We start from the raw sequence: 18,143 nt of genomic DNA on the forward strand, positions 1-18,143 counted from the left end.
AATATAAGTGAATTCTTATAATATATTTTTACTTTAATTATTAAATTATTTTAAATTTTAATGTATACTTCAAAACAAAATATTTATGTATAAAAAAAGTGTAAAAATAAACATTTATACGATTGAAAGTTTTTTATTACTTTTTTTCATTATCCTAAAGATTGTTATCTGTAATTGGTAAAGATATTAGTTATTACCTACCTATTATAAAATCTTATTTATCATAACAGCATCTTGACATACACACCATATTATGTTATTTTAATTTATTATATTATTATGATATTGTGGATCTATTGTTGTTGAGTTAAAAAAAAAAATTAAAAAAAAAATTTTTTTTTAAACACACTTTCCTATAAAACATGTTTTAAAAAATATAAATATATATATTAAATTGTACTTAAAAATAATGAAAAATTTAAAAGTGTGTGGTGCTCTTACACTAGACATATACTCCCAGTCACTATCTTATAAACAGGTTTGAACAAAGAAGTGTATGTGAGACTTAGCTCGGCTTTAAATGTTTTGTATGATGCACCACACACTTTTAAATTTTTCATCAGTATATTTTTCATTATTTTTAAGTACAATTTAATATATATATTTAATATTATTTATATGAATTTATATTTTTTTAAATATGTTTTTATAGGAATGTGTGTTTAAAAAAATAAAATTTATTTTTATTTTTTTATTTTCTACTTTTTAGTTGAAAGTAAATTTTTTTATTAAACGTTTATCATACATATATCATATAATATTATCATGCAACGCTGATTTTTTTTCGGCGAGTAATGGTTAGGTTAACCCGTCTTGACCCAGAGACCGTACCTTTACTTCCTCGGAGATGACTGCACACCCATCATCACCTACCTGGAGGTCCGTGTCCCAAAATGACAACGGATTATTGTATTGTCATCCAAGACCAAGGTCTATACCAATTTTCAGAATTTTTCATCGTCAAAAAGTTCCTCAAATCGAGCGCGCAAGATTTGATTACAGACAAACAGACGTGAAAGCGACCTTAAGAAAAGTGTGTAAAAATAGAAATATGTAAGTATAAACAATAATATAATAATATTATTTAAGTATTTTGGTATAAAATTAAAAAAAAAATCTACAATGAAGATAAACTAAAAAGTTATATACGTGTACCTATAATACTTGTAAATAACGATATAAGTTGAATATAAAATACATTTTACAATGATTCTGCACCAAATAGATTATGAAAATTTTGATAATAGTTGTAAATTTTATAAATTATATAATAATTAATACATAACGGTTAACCCGTTAACCGCATAAATTATTTTAGTCTCACAAGCTTAAGCCTGAGTATAAAAGTAAATTTATAAAAAAAAGTTCAACTTGTGAAATAATTAATTTTAAATACAATTGCAAATGCCACCAAATATACAATAATGTGTGTGCTGATTTATGGAAAGAGTTATCGAGTTTTTTCTAAGTGAATCGAAGTATATACTTTGAGGGGAGCATGAATCAGTTACACTCAAAAGTACCCTTTCTCGGCTTTCTCATATCTATTCCCCTTAAACTATCCAGGGCAAAATGAACCAGTTTCATTCGCATAATATAGTGCTTACACAAAATTACCATCCTGTAAAATAGTAGTAGTAAATGTGTAAATAATAATAATAACGGTATATTTAATAAAAGAATAAATAGGTACGGCATACAATGTAATTTGTCAACAAATTAAAACAGTATAGAACTATAAAATGATTTTTTTTCGATATTTGCTACATATTATATAATAGATAATTATAGGTACCTATTGTATTTTGTAATATAAAAAAATGCATATGATAAAAAATAGTTTAAAATGATGGTAAGCAATTCAGATATATTATTAATATTTTGTAATGTATATCATGTATACCTATGTTTTGTAATAACGACTAGGTAATAGATTTTACAAAATTCGAATTATGTTCAAATGACTATAATTTGTTATTTATATATTTACCTCCCCTATTTGACGGGTTAGTACTAGATATAATCGTGTATAATAATATAAAAATATGTGAGAGAAACTGGTCAACACCGCTTGAACGGATTACAAATAACAAATGTCCGATGCAAATGTTACAGCTAAACATGCGTTTCACCTAATCAAATAAGAATATATTTTAATCTATATAATTATAGATACCTACTCATACCAACAATATGAACGTGTACGAACCAAGTCCTGTACAGATACTATACGTCTATACCTATATATTTTCTTTTGATCCGGATCGTTAATTATGTTTTCATTTTATTTGTATAATACCAAGCTAGACTTGCTGCAAATATCTTAATATCTATATTCAGCTGCGGAGAACATCCTCTAGCTGCGGTTCTAAGTGTACCAAATATATATATATAATTATATAAGTATACATATACCTACCTAATAAATAATAATTAATAGGTATGTAGTGTATGTATACTACAGTCTGCAATAACTGCAGTTACAGTTCATCATTAACGCGATATGTGTATAATGTATATTATATACAGAGTGGTTCCACCATGCATGATCAATGTAATTTTTAAGTAGGTATCTTGGTGTCCATACTATAGGGACTATATTTATAATAATTCAAGGAATTTAAGGAATTTCCTGTCACAATAGGTATATAAATTTGTTTTTTGAAACGAGAATCAAACTTTTTTACTGTACATTTTTATCTATTCGAAAAATCTAAATGTTTAAAATTATGATCTTTAAGACGTATAGGTACTTAAAATTTCAATAAAAATCCATTAATGAAGGAATAATGGTGGAGGGGGGGAGGGTTGAGCAACGATTCACTCTGTATACATAAGATATGCAAAGAATTAAAACTGTAGTATTGTTCTCATCACTGCAAGACAACGGTGGTGGTATTTACAGTATTTATAATAGAGACTATAAGAGGCATTAGCCTTCGTCCGCGAAAAGATTTTATATCGCACACAGTGTTTGCCGCATCGCAGTCGTCGGACGTCTGCAATCCATTCGTACTCTATATTAATCAAGTGAGTAACAATATTACCTATCTACTCTGCTTTACGACTTTTTACTGTTATTTTGCTATTATATTTTGTTCACACCATACTATTCGTGTAATTATTTATTTTATATACAACCCTGCATGTTTGAGATGTATGTGAATGTTACTGCGGGGTGTTGTTTTTTATGCGACGTTTAGAAAAAGATTATAAATGTATTAAAAATTGTTTAGATATGATTGATTATTATATTTTTTTTAGATTTTAAATTGTTTCTATTCGTATTTTGTGGTGTATAGAATACAAATGACATAATCGATACTTACATTCGAATATTTGAGTTTTTACGGTACCTACATCTATACCAGCCGGTACACACAGCATTTTAACGGCTAAAATATTAACAGTTGTTAATGTAGTTCAATGCTTCTGTTTAGAATTTCATATTTCCCACGAAACCGTGTAATATATAAAGTTAAGTATTAATTAACTAGGTTTACCTTTACGCGTGCTGCTGCAATGCAACTGTGTGAACTCATAAAGCAGTATTTTTTTCTTTGAGCTAGCCATTCTTCGAAATGTTTAAAATAATTGCATAACTCGTCTTGCCGCAGAAGAAGTATAAATATGACTAAGTTCGAAGGCCTGTAATCTGCGATATATGTTTCAAATAGGTATAAATAATATACGGAATAAACCTAGCTAACAACAATAATATTTAGGTGTTTGCTTTTTATTCTATCATGTAGTCAAGTCTTGCATAAGCTAATTCTAAAAACATTAATATGTATAATTAATAATTACGATATGTTCAGGAAAATGTGAATTTGGTTCATGATTACATTTTTCGTAGTAAATTTAGTCTTGCAACAGAAGCTATTAAAAATATCACTTAGTTATATAATTAGGCCCAATAATTTTTGTTGAATATCAGTTAATAGGTAGAATACATAGTATAATATATAATATATATAATATATAATACATAATATAATACTTAGTATTTTTTTTTAAATTAACAAAATTTTGTGGTGAATTCAAAAAACACCTACTTAACTCAAATGTTATATTTTTATTAGGTACAGTTTAAACAAAATAATAATTATAATTAAATCAATATCAATGTAATCTGCTATACGATATTATATTATAAATTATAATTTAACTGATATAAGTAATAGACAAATATTTAAAATTAATAATTATACCCAATTAATATGTATGGCTTAGTCTAGACTCGTATATGTATAATGAATAGAACTATTAGAACAATATTTCAGACCTACATATACCGTACAGTCTATCTAGTATCTAGGCCCTAGGGACAGCTAGCTTATACATAGCGCGAAAATAATTAAATAAGTATATTCATACCTATTAATTATTATTATATTGTATAACAATACATATATGCGTATAGCACCTACTACAGTGGTATAGCCGTAGTATTTAAATTGTCTATTACATTGTTTTTGCATAATCTTCTTAATTCTTATTATATGATTTTTATAGTTTCATACAATTAAATAGTTTTGTCTAGTGTTTGAGAGAGATTGCGTACGATTAGATTGCGATTAAGTATCGTATAATATGAACGGTCTAATTATTTATTTAGAGTGACATTATCAGGTACGGATCATCCACGGAAGAAATAAATATATGATATATATAGGTACCTAACTTATGATTCTATATTGTTCTTTGTCTTTCATTTTGTATTATACAATATACATCCTGCATTAATAGCATTAACAAGACGGGTTATGCACTTATGCGTATTGTATACACGTTTGAACTTAGACTGTTGGATCATTAACACTTTACGGGTCATGACGATTTTAATATAGGTATAGGTACCTCCATCATATAACATAGGCACATAAATTATAATAAAATATATCATGAGAAAATAATATGAGATAATATCTTATAAGGTTAGGTTTTTTTAAAGGCACATTTAATAAATTAAAACACGTGCAAGAAATTAACAATCGATTGATTGGGAATTTAGGCTAAGATAAATTGGAATACTGGAACAATAAATAAATTAGCTCGGCATTTACAATCAATTTAAAATTATCATATATGTGGTCACACGGTTGGCTGTTATAAAATATTATAGTCGTGTTGAGGTGATTACGGTATCTAATGTTATGTGTTAATTTGTGTAAGGGTACCTTTAAAAAAAAAATTTTTAAATGTTCAGTTATTATTTTATTGATATTATTATACGGGCAAAGTTTATTTGACATTATAATTCGACAGCGAATTATATATTAGTGTTTGTAAAAAAAGTTTTAGAAAACTATTCGATTGTTGTTTTTTGTTTGTCGTCCCCGAGTAAAATCGTTTCATACCGATTATATTCACCGGAGGGAAAAAATCTGCGTTTTTTCGACAATCCGTCGCACAAAATCGCTAATTAGAACAGCAAAAACCAATTTTCCACGAGGCAAACCGCGATTTTCCAGTCTGCGTTATAAAGGGCGCGGAGGATGAGGGTTCACCAAACCGTGATTCCTCCGAATAAAGAAACGACTACTGCCGGGTTCGATCGCATGGGTGAGTCGTGTACCATGACGCGCCTCACTATATTATAGCAGCAGACCTCGGTGTGCGAAGCATAAACTTGTACCCACGGGCTACGTGTACTGCAGAATACAACCAGCTATATTATTATAGTTATTAATATTATTATTGTATTACAATAATTCATCCGTGTATTCGTCGATGACGATAATGACCTAGTTTTGGATTCAATATGATTCATAAATATATATATAGGTACCTAATCAAGAGTATATATATATATACGCGATTCGAATTTTCGGTCTATATAGTTGTGCAATTCTTGAGCATAACAATAAAATATTATGCGATGATACTAATTATACACACACCATTACCTTATAACACACAAACATACACAATACATTATATACGCGCGTATAACTGTTGTTTGTGATAGGTAGGTAATACCTACTAGGTATACATATACATTGTGTTATCCACATGGGAGATAGGCGCAATTGTATATATGCTTTTTTTTAGGGGGATAAGTTTCTCATAAAATTTATAAAAATAACTTGGCTTCACATGACCCTTATTTTTAGGTATCGACTAACAATATTATAAATAATTATTTACATTTTTTACATTCAATATCTATTATCTATATATTTATTATTTACAGAAAAAAGATTCCATACGTAAATTCCTATACATATGAAATGTGCAATTTTCTACATGATAAAAAAAGATGCGAATGTGAATTCCTACATGGAAGATACAAATATTAGGTGTTATGTGTAATTATATTTAATTTTCATCCATTTTTCGATTCAATATACTTAATATAATCCCATATTTTGTATAATATTTCATATAACTGTAAAAAAAAATATGTAATATTTTACAATATGGCTTATATAAATGTTAATTCTTGTTTCAAAAAGTAGGTTTATCATTCATATGATATTAATTAATGAAATATAATATAATCATATATAAAATATGTAATTCTATTCAATAATATTTTTTATGCCAGTCACGCATAGATATGTAGGAACTACATAATCTTTTTTACTATATAGGAAAAATTTCATTTTTATATTTTTGTAAGAACTAACAAATGTATTTATTTTTTTAACTTGTTAGGTCATGTGTAGGAACATACATTCGTCTTTAGTTATATTTTAAGCCTTTAAGGTAACAGAGTAGTATCTATAATACTAATACACTATACACGCACGTTGCCTGTTAAAATATTACATCGTGGAGTAATATTATTGGGTATCTTATTTAAATAATATTATGGGAAACGTTTTTAATACAATTTTAATATGCTCTTAAAATATTTCTAATATTAATTATAACAATATTAAAATACCTAAGAAAAAATAAAATGTTAACTAAACAAAACATTTAAAGTAGGTATTATTAAAATAATAACGGATATGTTTTGAAACTTGTGTAAATACAAGGGTCGAAAAATGTTTTAAAAATATTCTATATTTATTATTATATTGACGGAGTAACAAAGTTTTCATTCTCCATGGGTGGGGCTACAAAAAAACCAGAACCAATAATTTTCATGAATTTATATACATACTCGTACGTATTATATTACGTTATTTTGAAAATTTAAGTTTCATCATATTATTATCTATAATATCACAGCAGAAAATCTGTTCACTGCATCTGCAATAATCTATAAACCGATAATTGTATACCCTAACCTATTAACCATCAAATATTTCACGGCAAATTAAACATTTATGCTTATCGATATTAATAATAATAATTCTCAATCTTTTCCGTTTGTTATTCACAAAAATATAAAAAACGAAAATTATAACAATGACTATCATATTATTGTAGTTTGTAACTCGACCTCGACAACGATGTGACCTATTATTATATAAATATTTTATTATAAAATTAATGTTATATTCGTTTAATAATTTCCTACAGATTTGACGGCGAATAGTGCACTGGGTGTAATATATTAATATATAATATTACACACAGCCAGTAATAGGTATTACACATATACCAGCTGACAAGCTAAGGTATTACCTAAGTACATAAATTCGGTTTATAAAACGTCGACCACTAAGTCGTTTTGATTACCGCGGTATTCGTGACAGGATGAAGGAGATACTGTTGGTGGTCCTGTTGTCCGTAGTCTGGTCGCTGCGACCAATCGTTTCGGCGGACGTCGCGCAGATAAAATCGGCGGCACACGCGCCTGAAGCGAGGACCAACGACGACGACAACCGATCACCGCCGTCCGCATTGGTGTCCGACAGCGGTGACGTCAACAACGGCACATCACCGTGCGATCGGTACCTTAGATCCGCCGAAGTGGAGGTGCGGAACCCGCGGAACCACAAGTTTGTCACGTCCAACGGCTGGGCGGAACGGCAGCGACCTAGGCCCGAAATCAACGTGTACTCGCGCGTCGAAGAGCTACCGTCGACTCAGCCTCCTCTAGCGGCGGCCGGTGCAGCGTTCTACCATCAGCAGCGGGACAGTAGCTTTTACCAGCACTCGCGCCAGCAGCAGCCGGCCGTGCAGAGGACGTCCAAACGGATCATTTACTACGCGACACTGCCGGACGTGATCCGGCCACCGTCCGGTTACCCTACGCCTTCGGCCGCTTATTCAGCTGATCCGTTTGCGCTCGGCCCCGGTCCCTTTTCCGCTGATTTCAGGCAACTGCAAGACTCCAACAGGTACGTAACCGCAGTTAATAATATAATATTATAGGTACACTGAAAGTTTGAAATGTGTATCGTATAATATACCTACAGTAACGTTATAAAAGGCACTTTTAAAGGTATTCAAGTATAGGTAAAGCTACAGGTACCGGTTTTCAAAAGTGTATCTATATACCACTTAGATTTTTGAGTATTCGCTAGCAGTTGCCTGATTAGGTAGTGAGACTGCAGAACTAGGTCCATACATAATTATTATAGGGCTAAATATATTACCGTAACCACAGGCGCCGCCAGGATTTTTTGTCAGGGGGGTGCATCGTGCATAGTGTATACTTTGATTTCTAATTAATGTTTAAATTATTTTAGTTAAATACGTAGAAATTATTTTTCAAATTATATGACGATACAAAGTTATTTTTGTTTTTTCGTCGGATACAAAGTTTTTAATAGATAATTATGCAAAAAAATCTTTTCAATACCATAATAACAATTTTTTTTTTTTAAAGTCAGGGGGCTTTTGCTTGGGGGCAGTGCAATTGCACCCCCTCGCGGCGCCTTTGACCGTAATACAGTCACATACGTTTTATTTATACTAATCAACATTAAATAATTATTTATAGATAAACCATTATAGATATAATACATTTATAATCTTAGAACTAAATTGAATATAAAAAACGATATAGTAAAAACAACTGAATTTATAATTTAGGTAGAGGGGTTACAGGTTACACCAAAAAATTAGCTCCAGCTTCTAAAATTCCTAAGTATAGGGTTCTGCTCGCGGTTAAAAGAAGTTACATAGGTACTTTCAAATTGTCTACATACCATTTTTTTAACCATATAAATAGAATATACTTTTTTTAGCATTTTCATATCTCGCACTAATTTTATGAAGCAAACTAGAGACTAGACATTTTAAATAGTGCTGTAAATATAACAATGCAGCCCAGATGAAAAAACCCAAAATGAGGCCCTATTTCTCATAAAAGATTTACTCAGTATTCTAGAAGGGCCTTCTGTTGATGTCTTGATGTCTTAAAATGCCAAATATAATCGTATTTCCTACGCTATTCTACACCGTATCAATTGGTGTAACTATGTAAATAACTGTTAATACAATAATTTTTTCGAAGTAAAAATTATGTGATAAAATTGGGTATATGGCACACGAAGACGAAATGAGTAGGTAGGTATATTATTCTAAACATATATACGCATTAGATAATGGTTCAGAAATACGCTAATAGTAGTTATTAAAAATTTATAAAATTAGGTGCCTATCATTTTTGTTTCTTGTAACTTAACTTATATAGTTGAGTGTACCTAATAAAGTAATAACAATTTTTAGTACTGTGTACTAGACTCGATCAATAAATTACTAAATCCATACTACCTGATGTATTCAATCGAGATATATAAAAACAAAACTTTTTGGAAATTTGTAATATTTCGTAGTTTCACATAAATTATATTTTTTAACTCAAATGTATTTTTAATTTTTATTTAACTTGATAGAATTAAAAATGAAATATAAATGTATAAACTAAAGATTGAAATTATTTAACATACGTATATTGAGAGCTCTAAAATGCATTTAAATACTTTTACTCAATCACTAACACAATAAGATTGATCACCTATAAGGCTATAAACATTGATCAGAGTGGCATAACTTTGCGAACAAAAAGTGTCTACTTAATAATTATTACGGAAAATATGTAATTAGTTGGATATATTTTATTTGAAAAATTTGATCTTTGACACTGTATATGTTTCATTCGTAGGAAATCTCCACCGGATAGCTTGCAACGTAGCCGATTGACGTCTTACGAAAACGCTTACAACCGCGGTGGTGGTATACAGGGAGGAAGTGGTATCATCGGTGTTGGTGTCAACGGCGTGTACAACAGCAGATATGACGAACCGGCCGAGTTTCGCGATTCGTATTACCGGCCCAACGAGCTAACGTCAAAGTTCGCGTCCTGGGCCGAACCATTCTACAAGAGCTGGTCGTCGTCATCTTGGGACAAGGATCGGGTGTCGTTCAACAACATTAACAAAGGCGCGCCGTCGTTTTCCTGGGACAGGGAACCGTTAACCAGGGGAAGTGGTTCGTGGGACAGGGAACCGCTCAACAGAGGCAGCGGCTCGTGGGACAGAGAGCCGCTCGGTGGAGACGGAGGCAGCTCGTGGGACAACAGGGGATCGTCGTGGGACAACAGGGGATCATCGTGGGACAAGGATTTAGTCGAAGTGCCATTGCAAAAGCCCTACAGAAGTGGTGGTGGTAGCAGCGGTGGCGGCGGCGGTGGGGGAAATAACAACTTGTACAACAGCGACAAGTATCCGGAGGTGGCGGTCGTCCATTCTGGAGTGATCGACGTAAGGGGCGATCGGCAGCAAAACGGCTCACCACCGATGGTGCCGCCACCGAGATTCACGATCATCGACGTCGATCCAAAACCGTACCTCGATCAGCAGTCGCCGGCTATGCGGTATGACGAGCGTAACAAGCCGATGGTGCAGCAGCACATGCGGTACGAACCGCCGCAAAAGCCGATGCGGTATGAAACTTACATGCCGATGCACACACGCATCGAACAGCAACAGCCGATGGCGCCGCCGCCATCCATGCGGTACGAACAGCAGTATCGGTCTCCACAACAGCAACAACCGTCGTCCACTCGGTACGGGCAACAACAACAAACACAGAACAAACCGCCGTCCAACGGGTATGTAATATAATAATTGCATTGGCTTGAGCAACAAATGTTATGTGGTGCATATTTTCTGTTTAATTTAGCAACAACTTTCACTCGTATTTTGAGATTTAAGGTCACATTTTTGATTTTCAAGAGTATATTTTTATTTATTTTTTGAGTTGAGTAATGAATGTACTAACGTTCGACGCTGGCGTTTTATATGTGTCCCTACATAAATTCTATAGAAGAAAAAATATTCGAATTTTCGTCTTCGAAATATTTTTTGGTAGGAAAGTGAATCTAGTTGGTAATTTTGGGAGCCAGTAGATCAAACTAAAAAATCCAAAGTATTAATCCCTCGTTAATTTTTTTTTTTTTTTGGGGGGGGGGGTGACAAATTATCTTATAGATCTTATATACTAAGTAATAATCTTACAACGACATTCAATTTAGTTTATCATTAAGTACATTTATTCGTTTTATTGAGAAGAGTCTGACAATTCAAATATTCAATTGAATGTTATTTGGGCCTATCACTTTTTAACTTAGCCTATATCCTGCCAATAGATCTAATGAATCTTTGTATCTATTAATTTTGTCGCAATTGGAATTGTATGTAATTCTGAAAATTTTACTTTTCCACCAATATCTGGTGATATATAGTGTCAGACGTTAACTGCAAATGGACTTTTAGGCTTTAGTAATCCGAAACTAATAAAAACGAGATTAAAATCAAATTTAAGATAGGAAATGTGGAGTCTGCTTTTAATATATTATGTAGAAAAAGAGCCATTGTATGAAATATATGTGTCCGAACTAATAAAACATTTAAAACAATAATAATAATAATAATAATAATTTACCATAATGCAACAAATGTTTAATATATCATATTATATCATATTTCATTCATTCATCAGTAATAATAGTTTATGACTTTTTATAAACTACGAATGTGGTGAAACTAAGAAATTCACTATTTTGTGGATGTAGTGTATGATGAATTTATGTAATAATACAATTGTATTAAATTTTAATGTAAAAAGAATATAATTGTTGAGAATTTTATAAATGTACGTAATGGCTGTAAAATTATTCATAATTAAATGCAACGAGTGACAAATTGTTTGGTCGTTAAAATTTTCTTTGCCCGTGCCGAAGTACTTCTAGTCACTCCTAGACACTGTTTGTATGTTTTTAATTGTGAAATGAAAATGTTTTTTTAGCTACTACGAGAGTATAAAGAACAACATCAACACTCATCAATTTATGACAAGTTGGACGGAAGTATCGACTCAAGATGAAGTATCACCCACGCACTCTGTGAGCTTAGATATTTCTACGATCGGCAATTCAACTAGTGTTCAAAACAATACCAGGATCACTCCAAATGAAAATACTACGAAAATACCAAAATAAAAGGTGTTAAAAAAATGTATAAGATATTTTAGGTAATATATTTGTAATATTGAATTTTATATAAATAACAATTCGCGAGCATAATAACTATAACATCGACCAATGTGTTAAATCAAAATGTGATTCTATACCTATACTATCATTATACTTAAACTTAAGCAATTGCGTTTTTAGGAATTTTTCATGAGAATGGTCCGGATAATTTTGCAAACATTATTTATTAATAAATCATATTTAAACTTATACCTATAACCCTATAGCCTATAGGTCCTAGATGAACAAACAAAACTTTATCTTAAATCAAAACAATTTTTGTAATCATTTAATATACAATTTAAGAATTTAACCTTATATAGTAAATACCAATGGAGTACGAATTGAAAACTAAATCTGAATATTGAATTCTGGTTGCACCGTTGTTTACAGCATAAAAAAATACTATAGTCTATAGTAAACACTATAGTTAGAAAAAAAAAAGTAGAATATTGTTCCCTGTAGATAGATCCCAGTAATTTACCATATTCAACAGTACCTAGATATATTACTAATGAGAATTAATGTTCTATAATAATATTTAAAAAAATTGTATAGGTATTTATTCATTTTTAATTTTAAATAAATATTTTTTAATAACGTATAAGAGATCATTTATTGCTTAATAAATTTCTCAGTGCTTAGGGACAAACTCAGTTTTCCAGATTTTTGGAAAACCTTATTTAATTGGAAATTTTGATCACTTTAATGTGAACATTGCAGGCAATCAGCAACTATGTATAAATGATTTTAGTAACATATTAAAAATACAAAATTTTACATTGTTGTATCTATGAAATGCCTATTTGGGTAGGTAGGGTGGGTAAAGTTGCGAGTTGGAGTCAGGGTCCATTCCCTCCATCCTTTCGTTAATACTCTGCTGTACATGTTTAATCTAATCTAACAAACACCTAGGCTATAGTACAGTTATATCTACCTATACCTACCTACTTACTCATATAACATATTATGTAACCTAGCAAATAATTTGGATTTCGTGAGATATATTTATATTGTACTAAATAGTCCCTACAATAATAATGCGTTTGTATCCTTGTAAGTTTAATTGTTGTCTGCAGTATGATGCAATAAAATAAAATAATAGATTTATATTATTAAAACTATAGGTACAGGTGGTACATCTTGGTGTATGCCTGAATATCTATAAGAGCAATATTAGTCAAACCAAGACTCATGTCTTGACATTTTTACTAATATAATATTAGGTAGGTATAATTCTTTTTTCCGCTCATCATATTATTTTTTCATTTCTTATCAGCCTGCCCTGATCCTTGTTATAAAATATACTCTTACCAACCTTCTTCTTATAACTTATTTTCTAACTGGTTCCAATTAGTTAAATTGATAGATAGCACTAAAGAGTCCCCCAAATTCAAATGAATAACTAATACGACAATTAACAGTAATAAGTAAGTAATTCCTATTTTATAGTTAATAAGCAGATAGGTATTATAAACGTAACATAAGACGAAAGATATGTTGCATAAAAAACAAAACCTACTTGAACCGTTACTTACTAAAAATTATTATAATATACTATAGTTTTAGTGTGCTAATTAATTAGTTAGCTAATAATTTATATTAATTATTCTTATATTTTTGCATGAATAGGTATAATATTATTCAGGCACGAATATACATTTATTTTTATACCATACTAGGTATATGTAAATGTATTTATTATTTTAACACGATACCTCTATTTTATTGACTTATTATATAATATAATCTTTGGTTTATTAAAGGTTTTAGAATTATGAAATTTTTGCTAATCTACAAAATGTTCATTCATTCATAGTTTTAATTTTCATTAACAATAAAACGGTAAATGAACATGTAACAATGATCACATAATAATATTCACCATAATGTTATACCATAATTTTACAATTTTACATAGTTCCGACTCACAAGACTAATAAATTAGTGTATAGGTACAATTATGTATGTATCCTGTTTTATTTTTCTTATTTGAATATTTATTTTATAACTGTTTCTTCGACATAATTATGATAAATAATATATTTTGCGCTGTGCGTATTACTGAACACTAAAGTAACTAAGTACCGAAATAAAACAATAGAAAACAGTATAACACTATAAGCAGTTAGTCTTAATACCGTTTTCTTATTTTTATGACTTCCCGTGTTATTAAACAGGTAAAAAAGTAATTTTATAAGTAAATGTGATTATCTATACCTACTGATACCTATAGTTTTTTTTTGTTTGTCAGATATTTTTGTTACACTCTGTATCTGTATAATAAGATTTAATTCCTGTAGCTTGTAGCCTATAGTAGCAGTGCCATCGAAGTTGTTTAAAAATACTTTGAGCAGACTAGGTAAGAATAATGTAATACTCATCACGTAGGTACCATTAAACCCATTAAACAAGAATTGCAAGTAAACTCATGGGGCCAATGCTTCTCTCGGCTCCCTCAGACCAAAAATCGAGTAACTTATCAAATATACTAGCGTCTAGCACGAAGGGCTAAATAAATTGGTAAATTAATAAAAATAGAATAATATTACGTCTATTAAATTATGTTTTTAAACATTTTTTAGATCGAAGTATTAATTTATTGATTGCCGATTGGTTAATATTTTAGAGCTCTAGTTACAACAATAACAATATCTATATTTATATATATGTCTGGTAGATAGGCAATGCGTTTCAAATCTTCTAATTGGTTTAGCTCATAATATTTCTTACCTAATCGTGTTTTGACTAATTTAAGTTAAGTAAATGTTATTTGAGTGAGCAGCTGGATATTTGAATATAGTAACACATTTTTACTTCGCTATAATTTTTAGCAGCAAAAATAAATTTGGAAAAATTGTTTTGAATTCATAAAAAAAAAAAATTGTTTACATATACTTAATAAACTTAATGGATTTTAAAATATTTATGATTCTTGTGACATATATACCACACATATAGACATAATAGCCTGTGAAAATATTGATTTGTATATCATTAATTTGTTGGCTAGAGAATATTTCTTCTAAGGGATCTCAGAAGATGTAGGTAGTCTTAAGTTCATTGATTTTTGTTTTTATTTTAGATGTGAGTTCCAGTTAGATACTTTACTTCTTCTGATGAAGGTTAGGTTAAATTACTTTAAAATTTCACTTAAAAAAAAAATTATTTTCTTATTTTCTATGTGGTTATTAATTTTTTTTTTTAAATTAAAGTATAAAATAAAGATACAATAATTAACCTATCCGCTTTGCTCTAAATTCATTTTTTCAATCCACCACATTCCGAAAATCTAAAGGCTGAACTTTGAGTTATTTATAATGGGATATACTTACTCATACAATATTTATATAACAATAATATTATTAATAATGTTCAATTTTAGGGACATGTATGTTAAAACTTTTTATATAGGTATATATTTTATTAAAATATAGAATTGAAGGTTAGGGTATAGATTCCGTAAGTCTAAAATATAAAAATTAAAAACTAAATTAATATTTAAATACTTTGTAAACTACAAATTCTTAATTCAAAAAAATTAGTTTTTCATAGACGAATTATTTGGGTTAACAGGTTATCAAAGTATCAATTACAATAATTAAAAAATCAACTAACAGTTTTAAATTTAAGTTGAATTTCGCGCATAACTATATTTTGTGTTAGCTAATTGAATTTTATATTTTTCATCTTTTACAACTAATACTATAGAATCGTCAAGGCATATTTTTTACGATACTAATTGTGTGATTGAATTTGGTGTGATCCAAAATTTTATTTGATATAAACTTAATTGAATTCTAAATCTAGATCAAAGATCAAATTAATCACTTTTGCAATTGAAGTCGCATCATTTTTGTCTAGTTTCATGATTAGGTATATTTTTAATTGCACCAATTTTTTCACAATTATAAAAGGCTACCATTAACCATGTTCCCCACCTAGTAAGCACAGGGAGTGGGGAACAATCGTAGATCGCAACAACAAACAATAAAGATAATGAACGTTGATAATGGATAAACTAATGGAAACTGAACATGTTACAATAAAGTGTAATTTTTAACAAGAAGAATGCAATGTATCTAAAAAAGTACAAAAATGGATAGAATGCACCAAAAATACTAAAATAATTACCATAAAGCATAAAATTCAAAATAAAAATTGTGCCATTACATTTTATATTTCATTATTTCATGAATCAAATTTCTGTAAAGACGAGCTTTGAATGTAAGCATTAGAAAAAAAGTGAAACACCGGCTTCCGTCATACTGAATATGAAAATTAAGTTTTAAATTGACCATTAAGATATTTTCAAATTTAGTCATTGATCATTCAAATATTTGCTAGTTTCCCATGATCACTTTACCAGAATAATGTGTACATTATCAACCTTTGTTCTCTCCTATAAGCTATAACAAATTTAAATATACAGTATACAGTATTATAAAATTTATGAAAATAACTAAAAAATATATATAAAATTATAAAAAAAATTGTGACTGTATTTTTTTTATTTTTTTTTTTAAATCTTAAAATTAAAAAGAAAAACTTTTACGAATTTCTAATTATCTAAGATAATTTGAACATTGTCGTAATTTTTATGTATTTAGTCAAAATTTGAACTTTAAATGCTTATAAATAAAAATCGTGCCTATGTATTTTTAATATTTTTTAACTGCTATTGTTACAATGTGTTAGAAGCCTTGTATTAAATTATCAAGATTTTCTATTGAACAAATAAATTTTTATCGATATTTATAGAAAAAAAAAACCAAAAAAGTTGAAAAATTAAAATGTCAGTAAACAGCTTAAAACAAATTTAAATATTTTAAAAATGTTATCAAATATAGAAAATGCCTGTATAAACATTCAGTCAAAATTTCAAGTATTTGCGGTCATTTGTTTTAGAGTTACGCCGAAATAAGGAAATCGCTAAAAGTGAAAATCCAATGTTGTAAAAATTTAAATTTCAAATGTTCATAAAAATTTAATTTGAATTTCCGGTGGACTACTATTTATTTGTAATAAAGATTGACAAATTTGTAAGGAATCTTGTATTAAATTTTCAAATCTTAGATTAAAAAAGAAAATTTTTTATGAATTTCTAGCTTAAAACAATTTGCGAATTGTTGTGATTTTTACATATTTTGTCAAAATTTAAAATTTTAATGCTTATAAAAAAAAATTGTGACTATGAATTTCTTTTAATTTTCAACTGCTATTGTTACAATATGTTAAGAGCCTTGTTTAAATTTTCAAGATTTTCTACCCAAAAAATACATTTTCATCGAAATAAATTAAAAAAAAACTAATAATGATCGAAAATTGCATATACCTATGAATAGTTCAACTTAAGTCGAAAATTTTTGAAAATTGCATGGTGGATAGAATATACTTATATAAACATTCGGTGAAAATTTCATGTATCATGGTCATTTGTTTTAAAGTTACATCAAAAATCAAAATCGATTCTGTCGAAAATTGATTGTGTTTAAAAATTCCCGTTTTTTCCTTTATTTTTAGGTTGTTTATCCCAATTTTTAAGAAAAATATTAGGAATTTTTCACTTTTGACCACTCAAAGTACCAACTAGATTCACTTTCTGATTGAACAAGGTACTGAAGTCAAAAATCGAAGCACTTTTAATGCCCCAAAACGTGATGACAGACACAAAAAAAAAACACACATCATGGTAAAATCAATACATTCATCGCTCCGCTCAGAATCTAAAAAATAATTGAAGCCAATTAACAAATAAAAA

At 29.3% G+C, this 18,143-nt stretch overlaps 1 protein-coding gene across 3 annotated transcripts; it reads left to right on the forward strand.

The window, feature by feature from the left end:
* Positions 1 to 2,925: 2,925 nt before the first annotated feature.
* LOC107164240 (uncharacterized) lies at positions 2,926 to 12,655 on the forward strand. 3 transcript variants are annotated; one of them, XM_015511991.2, is made up of 5 exons: positions 2,926 to 3,030; positions 7,477 to 7,574; positions 7,653 to 8,240; positions 10,013 to 10,960; positions 12,157 to 12,655. In XM_015511991.2, the coding sequence occupies exons 3-5, from the start codon at positions 7,654 to 7,656 to the stop codon at positions 12,347 to 12,349; spliced, it is 1,728 nt and encodes a 575-aa protein (XP_015367477.2). In that variant the 5' UTR covers positions 2,926 to 3,030; positions 7,477 to 7,574; position 7,653; the 3' UTR covers positions 12,350 to 12,655. The 3 variants fall into 3 exon arrangements, with proteins under 3 accessions (XP_015367477.2, XP_015367476.2, XP_089080186.1); XM_015511990.2 differs by having other exon boundaries at positions 7,477 to 8,240; XM_089224060.1 differs by lacking the exon at positions 7,477 to 7,574 and having other exon boundaries at positions 2,960 to 3,030.
* The last annotated feature ends 5,488 nt before the right edge of the window (positions 12,656 to 18,143 follow it).

This window comes from Diuraphis noxia, unplaced genomic scaffold (assembly GCF_037042655.1).
Source record: "Diuraphis noxia isolate RWA-SAM2 unplaced genomic scaffold, SU_Dnox_SAM2 contig0003, whole genome shotgun sequence".
Lineage (NCBI taxonomy): Eukaryota > Metazoa > Arthropoda > Insecta > Hemiptera > Aphididae > Diuraphis > Diuraphis noxia.